General features: G+C 42.3%; 1 protein-coding gene and 1 long non-coding RNA gene across 4 annotated transcripts in view; one reads left to right on the top strand and one right to left on the bottom strand.

Annotated features, from left to right (window-relative positions):
• Positions 1-6,361: 6,361 nt before the first annotated feature.
• The window catches only part of MFSD14B (major facilitator superfamily domain containing 14B), a 37,303-nt gene continuing 23,162 nt past the window's right edge, over positions 6,362-20,502 (bottom strand). For 2 of the 3 annotated variants that reach the window (XM_083702067.1, XM_083702068.1), the window contains 5 exons: positions 18,944-19,015; positions 16,883-16,995; positions 15,431-15,528; positions 11,597-11,754; positions 6,362-7,895 (listed from right to left, as the gene is read on the bottom strand). In XM_083702067.1, the coding sequence (XP_083558193.1) occupies positions 7,692-7,895; positions 11,597-11,754; positions 15,431-15,528; positions 16,883-16,995; positions 18,944-19,015 (645 nt within the window). In that variant the 3' untranslated portion in view covers positions 6,362-7,691. Of the gene's footprint in view, positions 7,896-9,569; positions 9,801-11,596; positions 11,755-15,430; positions 15,529-16,882; positions 16,996-18,943; positions 19,016-20,502 lie in introns of all 3 variants that reach the window. The other variant, XR_014555977.1, reaches the window with a different exon arrangement.
• On the top strand, positions 7,906-8,537 carry LOC310826844. The gene is made up of 2 exons (XR_014556021.1): positions 7,906-8,035; positions 8,243-8,537. It is a non-coding gene; the product is annotated as an uncharacterized lncRNA (long non-coding RNA).

A 20,502-nucleotide genomic window follows, 5' to 3' on the forward strand; every position in this document is an offset into this window, starting at 1 on the left:
TTTCTTGACAGCATTTTCGGGTTTATTTGCCAGATTTCCGCCCTCCTCTGTGGAATACAGGAAAACATGAGGCCATACATAACTGAAATATTCAGAAGGACAATGCATGGTAGATAGATGGAGATTATGGCTAACATCAAACCCACAGCAGCTGTAAAGGGAGACCTGGATAAATTCAAACAAATACAGAACACAGTTAAGCAGGACTCGGTGGAAAATAGCACAAGCTATTGTTACCCTTATTGATCATCAACTAGGACCCTAGCTGATAACATCCTTTACTTCTGTCAAGCGCCAATCACAATACTCTCGGCTTTAGCTGCCAGAATGGTTTGGTCCACATCCATATATAAAGGCATGTTTTTGCAGGCACAAGAGTCATGACCGTATCTTGTATCAATGGAAACAATGTACCATGCGACCCTTCAACGGACAGGTCTCAAATGAGACATCTTCTGAAGTCTGGTGTGCATTTTGAAGCCCCAGATTTCAGCCGAGATTGTGAGCTACCGTCTCATCTTACATTTCTCACATGAACCCAGGAATTCTTACGGCATATGCAAAACCTGGCTCTCGGCCGAAAGATTACAGCAGAAATAATTAAGGGCCTTTAGATTCAAGCAATTAGACAAAGCACAACAGAGAACGCATTCCGGCCTTTGGTTATATATGGCTACCCATTCGTCATCGTTTAAGAGTAGGCATTGTGAGTGCAAGCCAAGATAGCGCAACACAAAATTAATCTTCATGAAATTCAAGCAGGAAGAGGGATGTGTATATGAATAAGGGGGAGGAGGCAAGCTAGAAAAATATGAATTCAATGATGTAGGTCAAGCTATCAGCGCATCATGAATCGCAATCAACACACATTTGAAGCTTAAGTTTCTCTTTGTAATTTTCCCTTCCCGCTCCTTACACCTACTTTCTTTGTATGGGCTTTTTTCATAACAAAACAGTCTTGGGGGAATTGGCCTGCAGTGTTGAAACATAAGCCATTGTTATGCAGATAAACAGATACGCTGCCTTAAGTGTGTGCGTTTCTTCAAAGAAATAAGGAAGCCTCAGATGCTAATGCTCACAGCTCATGTTTTAACTTAATACTTGAAGGTCAGTGCCTGAGGCAAAGTCAGACTTAACAACATGTTAGGCATTGTAGATTGATGTACGACTTCACTTCGGATTTTCTCCTATGACTACTTCTCCGTAATAACAGAAATGTTACAATCCTTTACAGAGACACTGACAACCTAACACACCCCTGAGATTTTGCTGTGAGCATTTCAACGAAGAGAAGGCAACAGTCTGGATTTTCGGATATTTTAACCCCTACAGCAAGCTCCCTGCAAAGCTGCACCTAGTATGGGAGCTGGTTCTGACATTCATTAAGCCTGCAGTCTTCTTCAAAACCCAATCACTTGAGCCTTTGGCACCACAAAAGTTTGAAAAATAAAAGGGCCCTGCAACCTTGTACGCTTGTTTTTGACTTCGTATCTCCACCCAGAATGTAACTGCAGGGCACGGCTTCACATTTTAACATGCCTTTCTTGGAAATATTAGCTGGTTTTGATAAGTCACAGAGGAAATACTTCTAGCAACAGGAAACCACCACTGACGTACCTAGGCATCCATTTATTGAATTGCTAAATGCTAAACATGCAGCTGTTTACTGAAATCTTCACCAAGAGTATTTTACACACACAAACACCAGGTAACAACCCTAATTAAAATTGCTCAGAGACACTTGATAGGCACTTAGTCTATCAAAGTAGGGAAACTAAAAGGGAAGTCATTTTAGGAGCAACCCTTTATCAACAAATCATCTGTCAGGTTAAAACAAAATTAACCAGTTTTGCTTTCTTGAGAGAAAATTTATCCATCAAAGCAGAAGGAACGTGGTGCGTCATGTCAACAGTTTATGAGAAAAATATGTGAGATCAGATCCTAATTTATCTTAAGAAGGTTCACAGAATGAAAGATTATTGTTTCCTGCTTTCAGCAGACAACACTCATATCCCCAAATACTTCTCTGGAGAGTTGGGAGTGGGGCTCCTGCCAATGTAGGATGGGGGACAAGGGAAGAGGGTAATTGTTCCAAATCAAGCTACACTGAAAAATGAGCAGAGCCCCGTCACCCCCCATGCTTTTTAATATCTATATGAAGCTGCTGGGATAGATCCTCAGGGGGTTTGGACTGGGTGTTCATCAGTATGCAGATGATACCCAGCTCTACCTCTCTTTTAAATCAGAACCAGTGAAGGTGGCGAAGGTCCTGTGTGAGTGTCTGGAGGCGGTTGGAGGATGGATGGCGGCTAACAGATTGAAATTGAACCCTGACAAGACAGAAGTACTGTTCTTGGGGGACAGGGGGTGGGCAGGGGTGGGGGAACTGTTAGGATATTTCTGTTCCACCTTAAAAGGGAGCAGGATGTTTGTGTCACAGCCTGCGTATTTCCTGTTCACAGGATGTTTCTGTTGTGTCTTTGCCTTCATTTCTCTCTCTCTCTGTGCATGAACATGCAAGCAGGGAGTCATGTTTTTTTTCTTTGTTCTGACCAACGCTGAATAAACTTCTAAATAATGCTCTCCTGCGTGCATCTTTCGCTGTGTGAATTCTGCTGATAGAGCGTGCATCCAGTGGCGTAGCATGGGGGTGCAGGGGGGCCGGCCGCACTGGGCGCAACATCTGGGGGTTAGGGTTAGGGGGCGCAAATCCACGGGTTAGGGGGCACAAATTACTTGCCTTGCCCCAGGTGCTGACAACCCACGCTACGCCACTGCGTGCATCAGCTCTGGAATGTGGCAAGCTATTTTCTGGAGCTTGTGTCGCTAATTGCTGATACTGTATCTACAGGAGATCGATGGATCGTCCGGAGGCAACGTGGGGGCCATGATGGGCTTTATCTCCCTGGCAGTATCCCAACAGGAACTCCCTGGTCCTGAATGGGGTAACTGTGCCCCTAAAGGACCAGGTGTGCAGCCTGGGAGTCATTTTGGACTCACAGCTGTCCATGGAGGCGCAGATCAATTCTGTGTCCAAAGCATCTGTCTACCAGCTCCATCTGGTACGCAGGCTGAGACCCTATCTGCCCACAGATTGTCTCTAGTTATTTCCCGTTTGGACTACTGCAACATGCTCTACGTGGGGTTACCTTTGAAGGTGACCCAGAAACTACAACTAATCCAGAATGCAGATGCTACGTTTCCGAGCACAGTTCGAAGTGTTGGTGCTGACCTTTAAATCCATAAACAGCCTCAGCTCAAGATACCTGAAGGAGCATCTCCACCCCCATCGGTCCAGTGCTGAGAGGCTTTTGGCGGTTCCCTCCCTGTGAAAAGTGAAGTTACAGGGAACCAGGCAGAGGGCCTTCTTGGTAGTGGCACCTGCCCTGTGGAAAGCCCTCCCAGCAGACGTCAAAGAGAAAAACAACTACCAGACTTTTAGAAGACATCTGAAGACAACCCTGTTTAGGGAAGTCTTTAATGTTTGATGTTTTATTGTGTTTTTAATATTCTGTTGGGAGTCACCCGGAGTGGCTGGGGAAACCCCAGTAATAAATATATTACTACTACTACTATATACCCAAACCAAAATCAAATCAATGTATGATGTTAAAAATACTGTTTGGCATTAACTTAACAGCAGTAGAATTGTAAGCATTTGAAAATAAGCCTTTAATGCAGATATTGATAGTTGTTGTCAGTTTGGTGTCAGTATCTTATGTGTCTATTGTTTTTGAAAAATCATTAAACACATCGTTAAGAAAAAGAAAGTAAAATTAAGTCTAAAGCTGTTGGAACATTTAATCATAAGAGCGAAAAGAATCCATAGGAAAAAGAATCCAACTAAATCTACTCTGTATTGGATAAAGGTAAAATGGTAAAGGACCCCTGGACGGTTAAGTCCAGTCAAAGGGGACTATGGGGTTGCGGCACTCATCTCGCTTTCAGGCCGAGAGAGCTGGTGTTTGTCCACAGGCAGCTTTCCGGGTCATGTGGACAGCATGAATAAACCGCTTCTGGCACAAGGGAACACCATGACAGAAACCAAAGCGCACAGAAACACTGTTTACCTTCCCGCTGCAGTGGTACCTATTTATCTACTTGTATTGGCGTGCTTTCGAACTGCTAGGTTGGCAGGAGCTGGGACAGAGCAATGGGAGCTCACCTTGTTGCAGGGATTCGAACCACTAACCTTCCAATCAGCAAGCCCAAGAGGCTCAGTGGTTTAGACCACAGTGCCACCCACGTCCCATTTACCTCTATATTAGTTCCCTATTGAAGCACTTAGCAATCTTCATTCTTCTCAGCATAAAGCATCTCCTGTTTTTGGAGTGTGGCTCCAGGATAGCCTTCCAGCTTCTTTCTCCAGATTTCAACTGCCTTCCTTTAGCAAATTACAAGCTTTTGTTTTGGCTTGGCACAGGAAGCTGGGATGTGCTCTGCAGCAGATCAAGATGAGCTAGTTTTTTGAGAAAAATCTCTTTCGCTCATCTCTAAATACTTTGGCACCAGGTGAAGGTTTTTGTTTTTCAAGGCTTTTAAACTCTTAGCTGCCTGTAGAATTGTTGTAACTGTTGTTTTTTTTTTATTCTATTAATTGTTGCATTTACTTCTTATGTGGTTTAATTTTTGGAAATGTATTTTGAATTGAAAGACTGGATATAAGCTCAGAGTAAAGCAAAGCCACTATGACAATCATACAGCTTCTTTGGATTAGTCATACTGGTAAAGGTAAAGGACCCCTAGACAGTTAAATCCAGTCAAAGGCGACTATGGGGTTGCGGTGCTCGTCTCGATTTCAGGCTGAGGGAGCCAGCGTTTGTCCACAGACAGCTTTCCGGGTCATGTGGGCAGCATGAATAAACTGCTTCTGGCACAACAGAACACTGTGACAAGTGCCAGAGCGCATGGAAACACAGTTTACCTTCCCGACTCAGCAGTACCTATTTATCTACTCATACTGGTGTGCTTTCAAACTGATAAGTTGGCTGGAGCTGGGACAGAGCAACGGGAGCTCACCCCGTCGCAGGGATTCGAACCGCCAACCTTCTGATCAGCAAACCCAAGAGGCTCAGTGGTTCAGACCATAGCGCCACCCTCATCTCTAATCATGCTGGTAATTTTATTGAATGCTCTCACTCCAGCCTCAAAGCACTTTTCTATACCTTATGTAGAGGAGGCACTTCTCCAAAAGGCACTGTTATTCAGCCGCAAGTTTTCATATTGCAACTGTAGGCTGTCTTGTGTGCCCTGTACCAGGGAAACACAGTATCTGGGTCTAAGGCAGGGGTTGGCAAGGTTTACCAGCCATGGGCCGGATCACTCCCACAGAGATTATCTGTGGGCTGGGCTGGTGTAGAATGACGCCGGAAATCGCTTTTGCCATGTCCGCAGCGCCGGAAATCGCTTTTGCGGATGCCCAGACGCCAGAAATTGCACCTGTGCAGAAGCGATTTCCGGCGTCTGTACATGAGCTGACGTAATTTCCTGTATATGCGCAATTTCTGGTGCTACTCGGCGAGTCCCCACACTGCGCTGGTTTAGCGCAGCGTGCGGGGGACTCGCCAAGCTGGTGGCTTGGTTCGTGGGTAGCTCGTGGGCTGCTAAAATGGTCTTCGTGGGCTGCATCTGGCCCATGGGCCGCACATTGCCGACCCCTGGTCTAAGGCATCAACAGTGAAAATAATAGACACAGGCATTTCTGGCCTCATACATATTGAGAATTGCCAACTGAGATTTCTGAGCTGTAGACATGGAGAATCATCAGCTCTGGGATGCATATCACCAAATGAACTCTGAGCTAGTTTAGCCACAAGATAACCAAAGCGAGAGGAAGAATGCTTGTGAAATGCAGAAGCACGGTAACTTGTCTTCTCTACTTCCTCACTTTGCAATTAGGGCCAGGGAAACAGTGAGCCGTTCCAGGCACACGGGGGTACTTCTTCTTAGACCTCACTTATGCTGAGACCCCTACACAATCTTGTTTTCATTTTAGGAAAGCTCACTGACAGCTCTGAGATCCCGTTTACCTGATACTAGTTATGCTGAACAAAAGTGTGAAGAGAAGGGAACAATTGTTACTAGCAAAGCAGTTGTGACTGGCTCATCCTTACAGATGTATCAGTGCCATCATAGGGGTGTAGGGAGAAAAGAAGTTCAGAGTTAAGATGATAAATTACTGTTGTTGTTGTTGTTGTTGTTGTTGTTGTTGTTGTTATTTACTTATACCCCACCCATCTGGCTGGGTTTCCCCAGACTGATATGCAGTAACGCATTAGCCAAGAATGTGCTACAAATAATTCAAACTCAGCTTCAGTATTGGAAGAAAATAAATGGAATAAAAATAAAACCACGCTTGTAGTAGGTATATAGCATAGGTTGCAAATTTATTATGCATTAGGAAGCTTTTTAACTTAAAAACCAAACTGCATAGTACAAAAGGTTTGTTATCTTTGCTTAAGGCGGAACAAGTTTCAAAATATATATATATATATTTATTTTGTTCAGTCATTACACAATCCTTTATAAAAGCTGTATATCCATCACCATCATTACATTTATAAATACAAGATTTACACAGTACCTTATCTGGAAAAAGTAAAACTTCTTACAAATATCTACATATATTCAATACATATAAAACATTCTTAAGAGTACATGGTTAGTTTTTGTGTGTGTACTGGTCCATTTCCACTGCCGCAAAATACATAGAAATCTGTGCAATTTAATAAAATGTCTCTAAAAATTATAACATGATACTCTGTAGAAACTAAACCATCTTTAGGGCCTCTTTGGGAGAGGCATTTCATAATTATAACCCATGAAATACTTCCGAAGTTTGATATGAAGGCTAAATAAGAGTTGGTAACAAATGCACACTAAGTAGCAGTTAAGGCAGGAGTGAAATTAACAGGAGAGGGAGTGCTTCATACGGCAGATAAAAAGTGATAGATGATGCAATAAATACACACAAGTAAATGTAAATTGCCTCAGCATCCAGTTAATTAGCCTCTATGTCAAAACTGGCTACATTGGTAGTGCTACCTAGTTCAGTGAGCATTACTAACCATCAATGAAAGTACATGTGCCCTTTTAAGGTTTCCAAAGGAGCTCCTGACATACGGGTTAAGAGTCCTTGGGAATGAGGGTTGAAGACTTCCAAAAAAAACCAAAACCTGAATCTATATTCAACGGCTGAAATTCTCTTAACACTTCTAACACAATATTCAATTTATCAGGAAGCCTATTAATTAGAAATGTAGGAACATAATGGCGAAGGATTTTTGTTATCTATATCCGTCAGTAGAAGTAACTTTTCTCTAATTGGTGGGGGCTGTGGTCTGCTCACAGTGAATCTTTGTACTCAGTAAGTTCCACTTTGTTTGAAGGTTTTCCAAGATACTGTGTGTATTCCATATTCCGTCCGGTGCGGGGCTTGATAGCATTTCCAAATCAGATACAGAAAAATAACTGCGTTGAATTCTTATTTTGTTTTGTTTTTAAAAAAGAAAAGTGGTTAAATCCGTCCCGACGGGACATCCATGGACACCAACATAGCAAACCTTAGGTGAGTGAAATGTGCAAAGCTTCTGACAAGTCAAAAGCTCACTCCAGTCCTGCTCTGGATTCAGAGCTCAGTGCGTGGGTTTCGCTTGCTTGCAGACTACATGAACGTTAGGAAAATCTAGCTCTCACACGCTGCTGTCCTGCAGCAATGGCTCAATGTCCTCGTCGCTGCCTCGGTCGGGGTTGGTGCTCTGTATGCTGCTGATGCTGTTGGTGTGCTTTCTGGTACTGCTGGCTTTACTGTGCTCGGGGATGAATAAGGCAACCAGAAAAGCGAGGAGGACTGCACATGCTCCAAACAGGAATGGCGGGCCAGGAATAATCGAACTCTGCAGAGAGAAAGGAACCACAATGAACAGGCTTATGGGGAATAACTCAGGCTGTGCAAAGCTGGGTCCAAGCATTCCTATTTGCCTACAGATACCAGTTTTTAGTCAGATTGCTGAACTGATTTACCAATGAAGCTGAAGTAGAAAACCAGAGTAATGGAGGGCTATTAGCTGCAGACAATGCAGAGGAAATCCAACCTCAAGGACACAAGGATTGCTCGGGTTGGGAAAGGAATAAAGCTTGGGTGACACCTGTTTGTAGTACACCTTGGTATGGCTAGGAAGACCATTCCTACTATTGCGGAATTGGAGGCGAAAATGATGGATTACGCAATGGATGGAGTTAGTCAAACTGACCAGCAGGATTCGGGATCAGGACGATCAGAAATTCCAGGATAATTGGAGTAAATTTATTGTATACTTAAAGGATAACTGTAAAAACTTAAAAGACATTAGCAGGATTGAAGTAATTCCTACAATGTAGATAAGATGTAAAAAGTTAAAATACGCGATTGGATTTGATAAGGGAGCTGAAGGGAAGGAGGGAAGTCGCAAGCTTGGCAGAACAAAAAGGTTTATATGTTGAATAATGTATTGTAAGAATTACTGTGTAAAGAAAATAATAAAAAATTATTGGGGGGGGGAAGAGAGTGCTAAATAAATATATTGATATATGATATACGATATCTTTATTGTCATTGTCCCATGCAGAACAATGAAATTGAAAAACTACATAAAACTACTACAAAACTACGTAAAACTACATAAAAACCACATAAAACTACTACAAAACTACATAAAACATTCAAAAACCCCTAAAAACTCTGAAACTCCATTTTAAAATACACTATACTATAGAGACCCCTTATGCTGCGTTTAGAACCAGAATTGCATTTGCGTAGAAACTGTTTCTCAGGCGGCTAGTTCTGGCCTTTATAACGCTATACCTTCTTCCAGAAGGCAGAAGCTGAAAGAGATCATTGCGTACTATCCTGTGCTATCTCTGACGCTTTCTTATGGCACCTGGCAGCATAGATTTGATCTAAGGTGGGAAGAGTGCACCCAATTATTCTCTCTGCAGTCTTTACAACCCTAGATAGCATTGTTTTTTCCCTGGCCGTGCAGCTCCCAAACCACACACACAGACCATAGGTTAATACACTCTCCACAGTACAATGGTAAAATGCCATCAACAGGTCCTTTGAGAGATTGTTTTTCCGGAGGATTCTCAGAAAATATAACCTCTGCTGTGCTCTCTTCACCAGGTCTTTGCTGTTTTCTCTCCAGGTCAGTTCGTCTCTCAACTCCATTCCCAGAAATCGAAACACTGAGACCTGTTCCACGCACTTCCCCTCAATAATATGTGGTTGAATATTCAATTTACATTTCCTAAAGTCCACAATGATCTCTTTTGTTTTCTTTAAGTTAAGGAGTAACTTAATATTGGAATGTATATTGGCAAAAAAAAAAAAATTAAGGCTAGGAGACCAGAGATTTCGGCTGGCCTCGGCATCTACTCAAATATTTGTGGCTTCCACTGCCCCGCATCCTCCCTGACTCAGAAGAGGGCTGAGATCTCTTTTCTGATGTCATGTACAGTGGAGGCAGCACTTGGAAGTGGGGTTTCAAATACCATCCAAGTTAATCAGAAAACAACCCACGTTTGTGTCTCACCTTGGCTTGCAGGAGGCTGAGAAGAGCCTGCTCAAAGAGGAAACTGAAACATGCAAGATTGCCTGTCCAGAACCTGCAAGGGAGAAGCTGGTCCACAGTTGAGAGTGGCTGTCTGAACCACGGGATTAAACTCAAGCATGCCAACCTACCCAGCTGTCCAACTTGATCGGACTTACTTTTGAGTAGACATGCCCAGTGCTGCAGTGTAAAAGGATTACACCCGTATCAGCCCTGATGAAGAATATGAAACTCAGGCACTTGTAAAATGAGAGCCTTTGTCGCAGGCTTCAGCAGTGCATACAGCACAAAACGCAAATTATCAAAAATACAGGACTATCAACAGAGGTGCTGAATCGGCCATAACCTTGTGGAAATTCTGACAACCCTGTTACAAAGCATCCCAAGCACACAATCTATATTTATGTAGTTTACTCTTTGCTTAACTGTGGCGATGAGGTTGGGTGGGCGGGTACAATGAAATGCCCATTAAACACAGTCGACAAACACAAATGGCAAAATAAACGTTCAGTCTCGATAATCTATTTCTCAAAAGCTTTCAGCCTTAGTTCTTAAAGCATATGGGCATTATCTAAAGAACCTTTTCTTTTTCATGGAACTGAATGAAATCTCAGAAGCGGCAGTTTTGGAGTACAGTGGTACCTCGAGTTACAAACGCCTCAGGTTACAAACGCTTCATGTTACAAACTCTGCTAACCTGGAAGAGGTACCTTGAGTTGAGAACCTTGCCCCAGGATGAGAACGGAAATTGTGTGTCGGCGGCGCAACTGCAGCAGCAAGAGACCTCATTAGTGAAAGCACACCTCTAGTTAAGAACAGTTTCAGGTTAAGAATGGACCTCTGGAATGAATTAAGTTCGTAACCAGAGGTACCACTGTACTGTGAAAGCATTCCATGTACATACTTACTTCGCCAAAACTTTATTAGGCATTACAAATATGGGCCATCATAAAACATCCATATATAAAAATTGAAAATATATACAAAAACAGCCATGTAAAAAATGCAATAGTGAGGATTTTCATTGGTGCTTCTTCTCACTAAATAGTGCCATTCACCACTCTGAGAGATACTATTGACAAAAACTAAGCTACCCTTGCTGTTAATTCCATGTATATAAGGAAGTTCTAATGTCGCAACAGGCATTTTTTTCAAAAAGCAAGGCAACCTTCACAATAATTTCAGGAGTGACTGGACAAAATAGAGCAACGGCAGAGCAATTTTTTGCAGGGTGGAACCACATGAACAGATGTTGTTCTGCGCATGCAATGGTTTCACTGTGTACAGTTCATGGGGAATAATCATTTAACTCGTTCCGGTAGTTTGTTCTTCAAGGAGGTGTTGTGTATTTTAAGCAGCGGTTCTCATTTACACTTGTAAAAACCAAGCATTTACAACGAGAATGGACTGTATGCTCAACTGGCATTATTTTAAAGAGATTTCAAAAAATAGGTTTTTACACAGAAGAGGTTGGTACAGAATTGTTCTGTTAAGTGGTGGAAGAGGAGAAATTTGTGGTGTGTAACTTGCCACGGCTGTACAACACTGCAAGGAACTCATATCCAACTACTGGCAGACCCATCTAGTGATATTCCAGTTGTAGATTTACTCCATGTTTCACCCTCTAAGCAGCCATGAAGCCTAGAAATGGCTATATTGTATATAGTTGGATGCCAGACAATTTCATTATGTGAAATGCTATGTAGACTTTTACTCGGTACCTAAATACAGCAAGAAAAGCAATTGTAACATGAGGTTCACCTATGGGGAGGGCGGGTTGCTTTGCTTACTTGTTATGAATTTGTTTCTGTGTGGATGTATCAAGGTTGTAACATATTTTAAACTGTTTAAAATAGGTTCTAAGTCGCTGGACAACTTTGTTTAACAAGTGACTAACAAGTCTAATAGTAATATGAACAGCATGGGTGATTACCAGGAAATTTAATGTAATAAATAAGTGGGGTGCCTTGATCAAGCACTATTAAAAGTTACGATTTACAATAATTTACCTCATCGCTTGGATCCTGCATTGCTTTTTTATCAGGATCTGGGACAGGCGCCAACTCGGTGAGCTCCACATGGAACAGAAAGAATATGAAGCCAAAGAGAGCTGGACCAAGGCCATTGCAAAGGCCTCTGATTCCAGTTATTATCCCCTGGACAACACCTGTGAAAGAGCAAGAGAACAGGAGAAATACCGTATTTTTCGCTCTATAACACGCACCTGACCATAACACGCACATCGTTTTTAGAGGAGGAAAACAAGGGAAAAAACATTCTGAATGAAACAGTGGATGTATCATTTTTGTGCTTCATGCTGTGGCCACAGACATGTGATCTGATGGTGAATTTGGGCTGACCCAATGCCAAAATCCTGAGAATCCCTGTGCATCCATGGTTTGTAACCACGTTTTTGCACCATTGCAGCCCCAGGCAACAGTGGGTGTGTGATTTTTGGGGGGCAGGCTGTAGCCATGGACATGCTATGTGATCTGATGGGGAATTTGGGGTGACCCAATGCAAAGATCCTGAGGATCCATGTGGATCCATGCTTTTTAACCACATTTTAAGTGGGGAGGGAAGGAAAAACACAGAACGGACAAGGAGCACGAGAGGGGTGTGCAGAGAAGCAGCTGGCTAAGAATGCAGGAGAGGGGTATAACTGGGAGGGAGGAAAGGAAGGCAAAAGTTTTCCCTCACCTACCCACCCAAGCCAGCCGGCTCGCACGCTCTCTCTCTCTCTCTCCCTCCTGCATGTTTTCCCCTCTGCATGTCTGGAGGGGAGGGGCTTTCCCTGCTCTTTGTTCCGTTTGAGCAAACACAGCAAGGAAACAGAGGTGGGTGGGCAGTAAGACCCTGAGGCAGAATGCAGGAAAGCAGCCACTTCCTGTTTTCAGCTTTCCCTTCTAGGAGACGCGCGATTTTTGCCTGCTTTTTTTTTGCCTCCCCTCGCACCATTTGGCTCCAGGGACCACACATTCACTCTATAACACGCACAGACATTTCCCCTTCCTTTTTAGAAGAAAAAATCTGCGTGTTATAGAAGGAAAAATACGGTAATTTCCATGAGCTTGACTCCAGTTCTAAAATGATGCAAAAACTGGAAAGCTTGCCGTTTAATTACTGTACTTTCAGGCTATCGTGCAGTTAACAGGCTACCCTTACTTCAAACTGATCACGTTCAATAAAATAGTTTAAGGAGGATAAACTGAACTTCAAAATAACAGCACAAACTACAACTTTCCTTGTTCCAAAATGACTGTATTAGTCTACTTGTTTCAATGAAGGAAGAGGAAAGATCTGATCCAGGGGTTCTCGGATTTTCTGGCCCCCGGGCCCCACTTAAGGTAACTGAAAATTACTGAAGCCCACTAATCACAAAATGGCAGTGCAAGAGAGGAATGAACCGCAAAATGGTGGTCGACGGAAGTGGAGTTTGGCATAATCAGCTGGCTGGCATCACTTTCTTTTGACCACATTTAATCTTTGGAAAACATAGAATTCTTTGCCATAGCATTTTCCTTGTGGCAAAGTCCTCCATACCTCGGACTAAAGTTTCCCTCAGGCTAAATACAGACACTTGCTTGGTCAGTCTTGTCACTTAGCTGCCTCATTTTAGGCAGAATTTGCTGATGGAGAGGCTTTCCCTTCCCATCTCTACATACAGTGGTGCCCCGCAAGACGAATGCCTTGCAAGACGGAAAACCCGCTAGACGAAAGGGTTTTCCGTTTTGGAGGTGCTTCGCAAAACAAATTACCTATGGGCTTGCTTCGCAAGACGATGATGTCTTGCGAGTTTCTGCGGGGGTTTTTTCCTCCTCCCCCCCCCTTTTTCCCAAGCCGCTAAGCCGCTTATCAGCTGATCCACTAAGCCGCTTAACAGCTGATCCACTAAGCCGCTTAACAGCTGATCCGCTAAGCTGCTTATCAGATGATCCGCTAAACCCGCTAAGCTGCTAATAGCGCTAATCCGCTAATGGGCTTGCTTCGCAAGACGAAAAAACCGCAAGACGAAGAGACTCGCGGAACAGATTATTTTCATCTTGAGAGGCACCACTGTACTGCTCAAAAATATTCACTTCCTTCTCCCAGTCTCCTTTAACATTCGACTTGTACCTTTCCCACCCCTGAGTTGCAGCCCAAGACCTCACCATTCCCTGCGTCCCTCCTCTCTGGGTCCTTTTACGATCACTTCTTCCACCTATTACTGCTTTTGTTTCTTGTCCCTTTCATTTCTATTCCCGGTTTATTTCTGAATAATTATAATAAAGATTTATCTTTTATCTGTATCTTATTTCCTTCAACACCTCCTCCAGCCATCGCTGCTCAAGACAGACCTTCCTTCCATCCCCCTTCCCTAAACTTCTCTCTGTCTCCTGACCGCCTTTACTTAGCATGAAATGAGTCAGAACTGGTCTGATTAAAAGGCTGTGTGGCATAGTGAGCAGATGGGGCAGGCAAGTGTGGAGGCACTGGGCAAACTGGGGCACAGAGGCCCACCAAAAAGTGGCCTAAGGCGCTCTGGTGGGTCCTGATCCACTGTTTGAGAAATGCTAACCTAACACATGTTCAAAACACCACTAGAGGGTGTTAACATCAACTTCCTAACTGCTAAAAAATACTTCAAAGGATTCTTAATTGGAAAAAAAAAGGAAGAACTTTGGGATTTCCTCAGCTGTGACTTGCACTTACCCACTCAAATTACTTTTAAAGGGTCATGTTTTCTCACGTTAATGCCAACAAATTTGGCCCCATTCTGGGCAAATCAGCAAAAACTGTAGATATCCTACACAGGAACGGTAACCAAATCTGTATGTCCTGTTCAGATAATCTCTCACACAGAGCCTGCAACTGGGCCAGGAAAGAGGCTGGAATAACCAACTGCAAGATTCTCACATTCCTGCTGGCCCTGTGAGACCAAATTTGCAAGGAGTATATTTTAATTAGTCATCACTAATACTGAGCAGTTCTGGAAACAAGTCTCAGCTACGGTCAAAGTACTTTTGGAAGAGAAAAATAATCTACCACAATCAATCTTCCATGGAAATTGTACCAAAGTCTGCGTACTATTATACTTGTTATTACTATTACCTGTCCTTCAGTGGCAGGTCCTCAGAGCAGATTATAAAATTATAAACAGTGTTACAGGAATTAAGCCGGTCCTGTAAACATGTGTCTCAGGTGTCAAAGACCAGGGTAAAATTATGTGTCTTCAGCATAAAAAAAGAACAATAATACCACCACTTACTTTGCCTAGAGTACTGTGAACATCCAAAAGCAAATTGTTTTCTGAAGCACAGGTAAATGTTTGAATGCTGGTGTTGGAAAGAAAATAGCTCTATGGAAGATGCTTCACAGAACTTGGTTTCCTAGAACATAAGAGCGTGGGGCTGATAACGCCAAGGTTGCTGGTTTGATCCCCTTATGGGACCACTACATATTTCTGCATTCCAGGGGGTTGGACAACCTAAGGCCCGGGGGCCGGATGCGGCCCAATCACCTTCTCAATCCGGCCCACAGAAAGGTCCAGGAATCAGCGTGTTTTTACATGAGTAGAATGTGCCCTTTTCTTTAAAATGCACCTCTGGATTATTTGTGGGACCTGCCTGGTGTTTTTACATGAGCAGAATGTGTGCTTTTATTTAAAATGCATCTCTGGGTTATCTGTCGGGCATAGGAATTCGTTCATTATTTTTTTCAAAATACATAGTTCGGCCCACCACAAGGTCTGAGGGATAGTGGACTGGCCCCCGCTGAAAAAGGTTGCTGACCCCTGGACTAGATGACCCGCACGGTCCCTTCCAACTCTACAATTCTATGAAAAACAAAATCACTGTACTCACCTTGCTGGTCTGAGTCTGCATTTCGTGACACAAGAGCGCTGATTGCTGGGAACGTAATACTTGACATGGATGCTACGGCTCCAGCTGCCCACATCATCCTGAGAGCAAGACACAAAGCAAAGCCATTACGTCATTCGTAATGAAGGAGCTATGCAGAAACAGAAACTAGCTCTCCAGCTATTGAGGTACCATGTAGGAAGCGTTAGAATTGTAGTCAGACTACATGGTACAGTTGCCATGTGGCTTTGCTACATTCCAGGGGAAGTTTATTATCCCACTAGATGTGATTTTTAGCAGCACTGAAAGGGATCGGGACCATCAGTTAGCATGTTTCCCCACACCACTAGCGGCTGTTAGCGGAGTCCATAATACTCAGAAGGCGGTGCTCATTTCGCACAATAACTGTGGCTAAGTACCGTATTTTTCCGTGTATAAGACTAGAGGGTTTTTTTACCAAAAAATTAGGTTTGAAATTCGGGTTCGTCTCATACACAGGCAGTGATGAGGGGTGTTTTCTTAATTTGGAGTCCCCCAAAATAGGGGGCGTCTTATACATGGCTGAGTCTTCTACACGAAAAAATACAGTAAGTAATTGCTACAGCCAGTGAGTATAACATACTCTACAGGAATGCCAATGCCCATGGTAACATAACTTGTCATGTACAAGTAAGAGCTGTCAGGTAAAATTATAGCATAGCAAGGCAAAATTGGACAGTAGTTGTATATTACCTGAAGTTAAAAAACAGACATGAATCACACCAGTATTAAACACAAAGAAGTGTGACAACAAAGTGAACTTGCAAGTTAGGTGGAAATCAGTATCATGGCTAAAGGAACGGAAATATTTATCCATTAGTCTTAACACAATGCTTTTCAGTGTGTGGCTTGGGAACCCACTCATTGCAGCCAGACCAAAAAAGGGCCATAAGAGCTCTACCACCATACAAATATAGGGGGTGGTATCCAATGAAGTAGATCCATTAGTATAGCTCCCTGCATGTCCACTACATCTGGGTTTTCCTTCAACCCTCCAAAGCAGATCTGGGGAGGGAGTGGAAGGAATCTAGGGAGAGGATGGGAGAGGAAGGGGAAGTTCCACTGCACAACCAGAAGTTATTGAGATAATGGAATTACTTTATGGGATACTGCCCTACGAAAAGATTTACGAAGTAGGTCGACAAATGCACACGGGGACTAAGGATTTTCAGATATGAAAAGGCTGAGGAATACTGGTCTAGAAAATTCAGATCAGCACTTGGGGAAAAAACCCATTTTTTTATTAATCAAAGTATTTCTACATTGCCATTACTGATCCCACTGCCAGCCGAAACAGGCACCCAAGGTGACTTGCAGCAATTTGAAAGATAAAAGTACACCCAAGAGTAAAAGAATTAGAAAGAGCACTGAAGCAAGCAGGCAGAGACATGGCTATTCTGCCATTACTGCACTTACCAAGGTTGGGAACCAAATCCATACCAAGCCAGCTGGAACATCTGAAAGCCAAGGCCAAGGAGCACAGTATTTTTGTTTCCTATAGACCTCATTAGGATACTGAGAAAAACAGTCTACAAAAAAAATGATAATGTAGGAAAAAGCTTTAAAATTGGATAGTTCTCTGTATATTTATAATAAAAAAAATTTAATTACCAATACATGCCTTTTTTAAAAAAGATACTGTTAGAAGCACAAAGCTTCAAATTAATCACTTACAGCGCAGTCATATGAATATCTACTCAAAAGAATTAAGGGCTTTAATTCCACCCAGTGAAACCACAGCCGAGGCAAAATTTGAACTGGGGATTTCCTACTCAAAAATGCACGTTCTTAACTGTCACCATAGCTCAGGTGTGCCCTTGTGACAAGGGATCCAATTTGGGCTGTGGATCCATTTTCCCCAAAACATGCCCACCCATTCACTCATCAACTGACATGACTAGCGACATAAGCCGATTGGCAGGAAAACAGGGTTAAATCCAGTACTGGCTGCATATCCTGCTCTCAGTAAAGGATAGATAGTAAGATTTTATATTCTCTCATTAGCCAATGGGTAGGGGTTAAAACCTGCAGAGTTCTTTGCAACAGACCACAGAGGTCGTCTGAAAGGATCCACAGACTCAAACAGGAGCAGATGATGGAGGAATGGCTGGAAAAACCCTTTGCCTTTAAAAATCACTTGCTTGCTGCAACTGTTGGGACTTCAAAGCACATCACCTGACATCATAGTGATATCAAGGGATTGACAGGTGGCTGGCCCTGAGCTCCTATCAAATTTGGCCCAATGGGAAGATCCGGGACCCACTGGCAACAAAATGTTCCCCGCCCCTTCCCTAGCACTTCCTCCAATAGTTAATCGGAAAAATGATTTCATGAGTATTCATGTGCATCCTTCCTTTCTGGCACTCCCAACCACTGCAATTTCATCCTCCATCCCGTTTTTATGTCCGCATTCTCTTCAGTTCTGGACTGCTAATCCCTAACCATGCAGGGGATCTAGGGAAGGGCAGGCTCTTAAGGTAGCCTCATATCAAACAGATGTCAAATTGTGTGCGCAGCTCTGGGCCCAAAATGAGTCTTACTACCCAAGGTAGACATTTGGTTAAGCATTTATACTATACAATACAAGGTCTGCTTTGCAACTCAAATGAAAAGGAGAGGGAGAGGACTTCTGAGTAGCAGAACTCCAGCTTAAAAATATTCTCCAGGAAACCAGTCAGATACCTTTCCCGCACCAGGCCAAATAACATTTTATTATCCCAGGATTGTTAGCACTTTTAAACTTTTTAATACGGACCCTAAGTGTATCATGTTGTTCAGACCTGGAGTAAAAAATGTTCTCCCTGTCTGCATCAAACTTTAACAAACACACCATTCTATCGGAGCTAGAAGTTCTTAGATGTTGAAAAGGTGTTGGAAATGTAATAACCTTAACAGAAACCAGGCAGGGACACTATTATGCATAAAGATCCTTCTTTTCTTTTCTTTTCAAGGAATATAGCATTAGGCGGCAAACCATACGTCTCATCTAGGTTCATTGTATATTACATATTAAAAAGTTACAGGCTTGGTTGAATGTTCAAGAACTGTACAGGTGAAACTCAAAAAAATAGAATATCGTGGAAAAGTTCATTTATTTCAGTAATTCAACTTAAAAGGTCAAACTAATATATTAGATAGACTCATGACATGCAAAGCAAGATATGTCAAGCCTTTATTTGTTATAACTGTGATGATTATGGCATACAGCTGATGAAAACCCCAAATTAACAATCTCAGAAAATTAGAAAATTAGAAAATGTTTCATGGACGAAGTTTTGTTCCTCCCAAAGAATGTCAAGACTGTTTTTAATCACCTGTGGTCTGCAAGAAGGCCACAAGAATTCAGTCACAATTTGCGCACCTCTATCTCAGCCTTCCCACAGAATACATTATGTGCAAATCACTTATCACCCTGATCGTTAATATTTGCCTTTTATTATGAGCTGTCACCTAAGACATAGGATTGTAAATGCTTACCTGCGCAACGATAGACAGAATTCCTATCACAGCTATGAATGCTGCAATGCTGGCATATTCAAATTTTATCACCTGCAGATAACACAAAAACAATGTGTGCAAAGTTCAAAGAAACAGTAAGTGAAGAACAATTACATTTATAGGCAGCTTACAAAACTAAAGCAAACCAGTACAGTAAATTTTCACACAGTAAGGACAAATTTGGAGGACTGGAAGGTAGGAAGGTAAAGTGATTTCAGAGGTGGAAATAAGAGTTCGGGTGGGGAAAGGAAGATGGCAGTCAAGACTAGGTAAAAATATCGTATCAACATCTAGTCAAATATAGGTCATGACATTAAGGTCATATTTAATATAAGACTATAAATTGAACTCTCTTACTGGAAATAAAAAGAACCACCAACCTATGTATTATGGCTCCATATTTAAGTCATGCATTTTCCTTCGTACTCACTGAACTACACTTGGGGTGTCCTTGCATTGTCAGGAATGCCCTGGTGTGTACAAGTTCACAGCCTTACAGCAAACATGCAGGAAAATACACTGCCATGGGCCAATTCTAATTTGACAAAAGGCCATCTAACTTTTTCATTGGTGTACTTTTTATTTTCTACCCAGTTACATGAGCTAATCCCCTGTATCCTGAACAAGCTACTGGATATGTCTATCAGCAGTTGCTGCTTAGGTCTACTTTTTAACCTGCATTCAAACATTATGTCTACATAGGCAACCTAAGATGCTATGTGTATCTCCTATCCTCTTGGTGTGCCTTTTATCATTTTCTGGTCCTTAATTTTATTATACTAATAAAATATGCCCCCACGGCTCTGCTAGTTTGGAGCAAACACATCAACATGAAGTTAAATGCATTGTTGTCACATATGCAATTCTCTGCATTTGGATCATTATTCATGCATATTAAGCTTTTTCTTCTATCTAAAAGAGGAGCAGAGAGGGGCTTTATTTATTTTTATGCAAACAACTTATATACGGATTAATTAAAATCTTCTCTTAAGTGATGTTCAAGGAAGATGCGAGTGTTCTGTTCATTTGCTTCGCCTACCAGGAACAGAAAGCCTTGGGCCTTTATTTTTGCCTAACAATAATATTGGAGATTATTCCAAGCTTGTTTTGTTTTACAAATGCAGAAACATGCCAATTCAGAGCAGGTTCCGGGTGTTTTCAAATAGTTAAGAAAAAACCCAAACGGTTTGGATCCTAACTCTTTGCTCTGTCAACAGGAGAGTCATACTCATGGAAGGGATCCTTTCATAAGAAAAACAAAATGCTGGGATCCATCCCATGTAAGTTTCAGAACAAAACCCATATAATATGGTATATGTCAATAATGCCTATGATCACATCCCAAAAACCCCTTGTTATCTCAAGGCCCAGCTTGAAACTTTCTTTTGAGTAGAAGTTCCCAATATGGAATCAGAAATTACCTTTGAACATCTTGACCTACTTTTAAAAAGGGGTGGGTGGGGATCTACTGCGATAATACAATTATTAGTCATACAATCTGGATTTTTGGCACTGTGCTATTTAAACAGCTTTGCATT

The sequence above is a fragment of the Podarcis gaigeae genome, assembly GCF_964106915.1.
Source record: "Podarcis gaigeae genome assembly, chromosome: 11".
NCBI classification, from domain to species: domain Eukaryota; kingdom Metazoa; phylum Chordata; class Lepidosauria; order Squamata; family Lacertidae; genus Podarcis; species Podarcis gaigeae.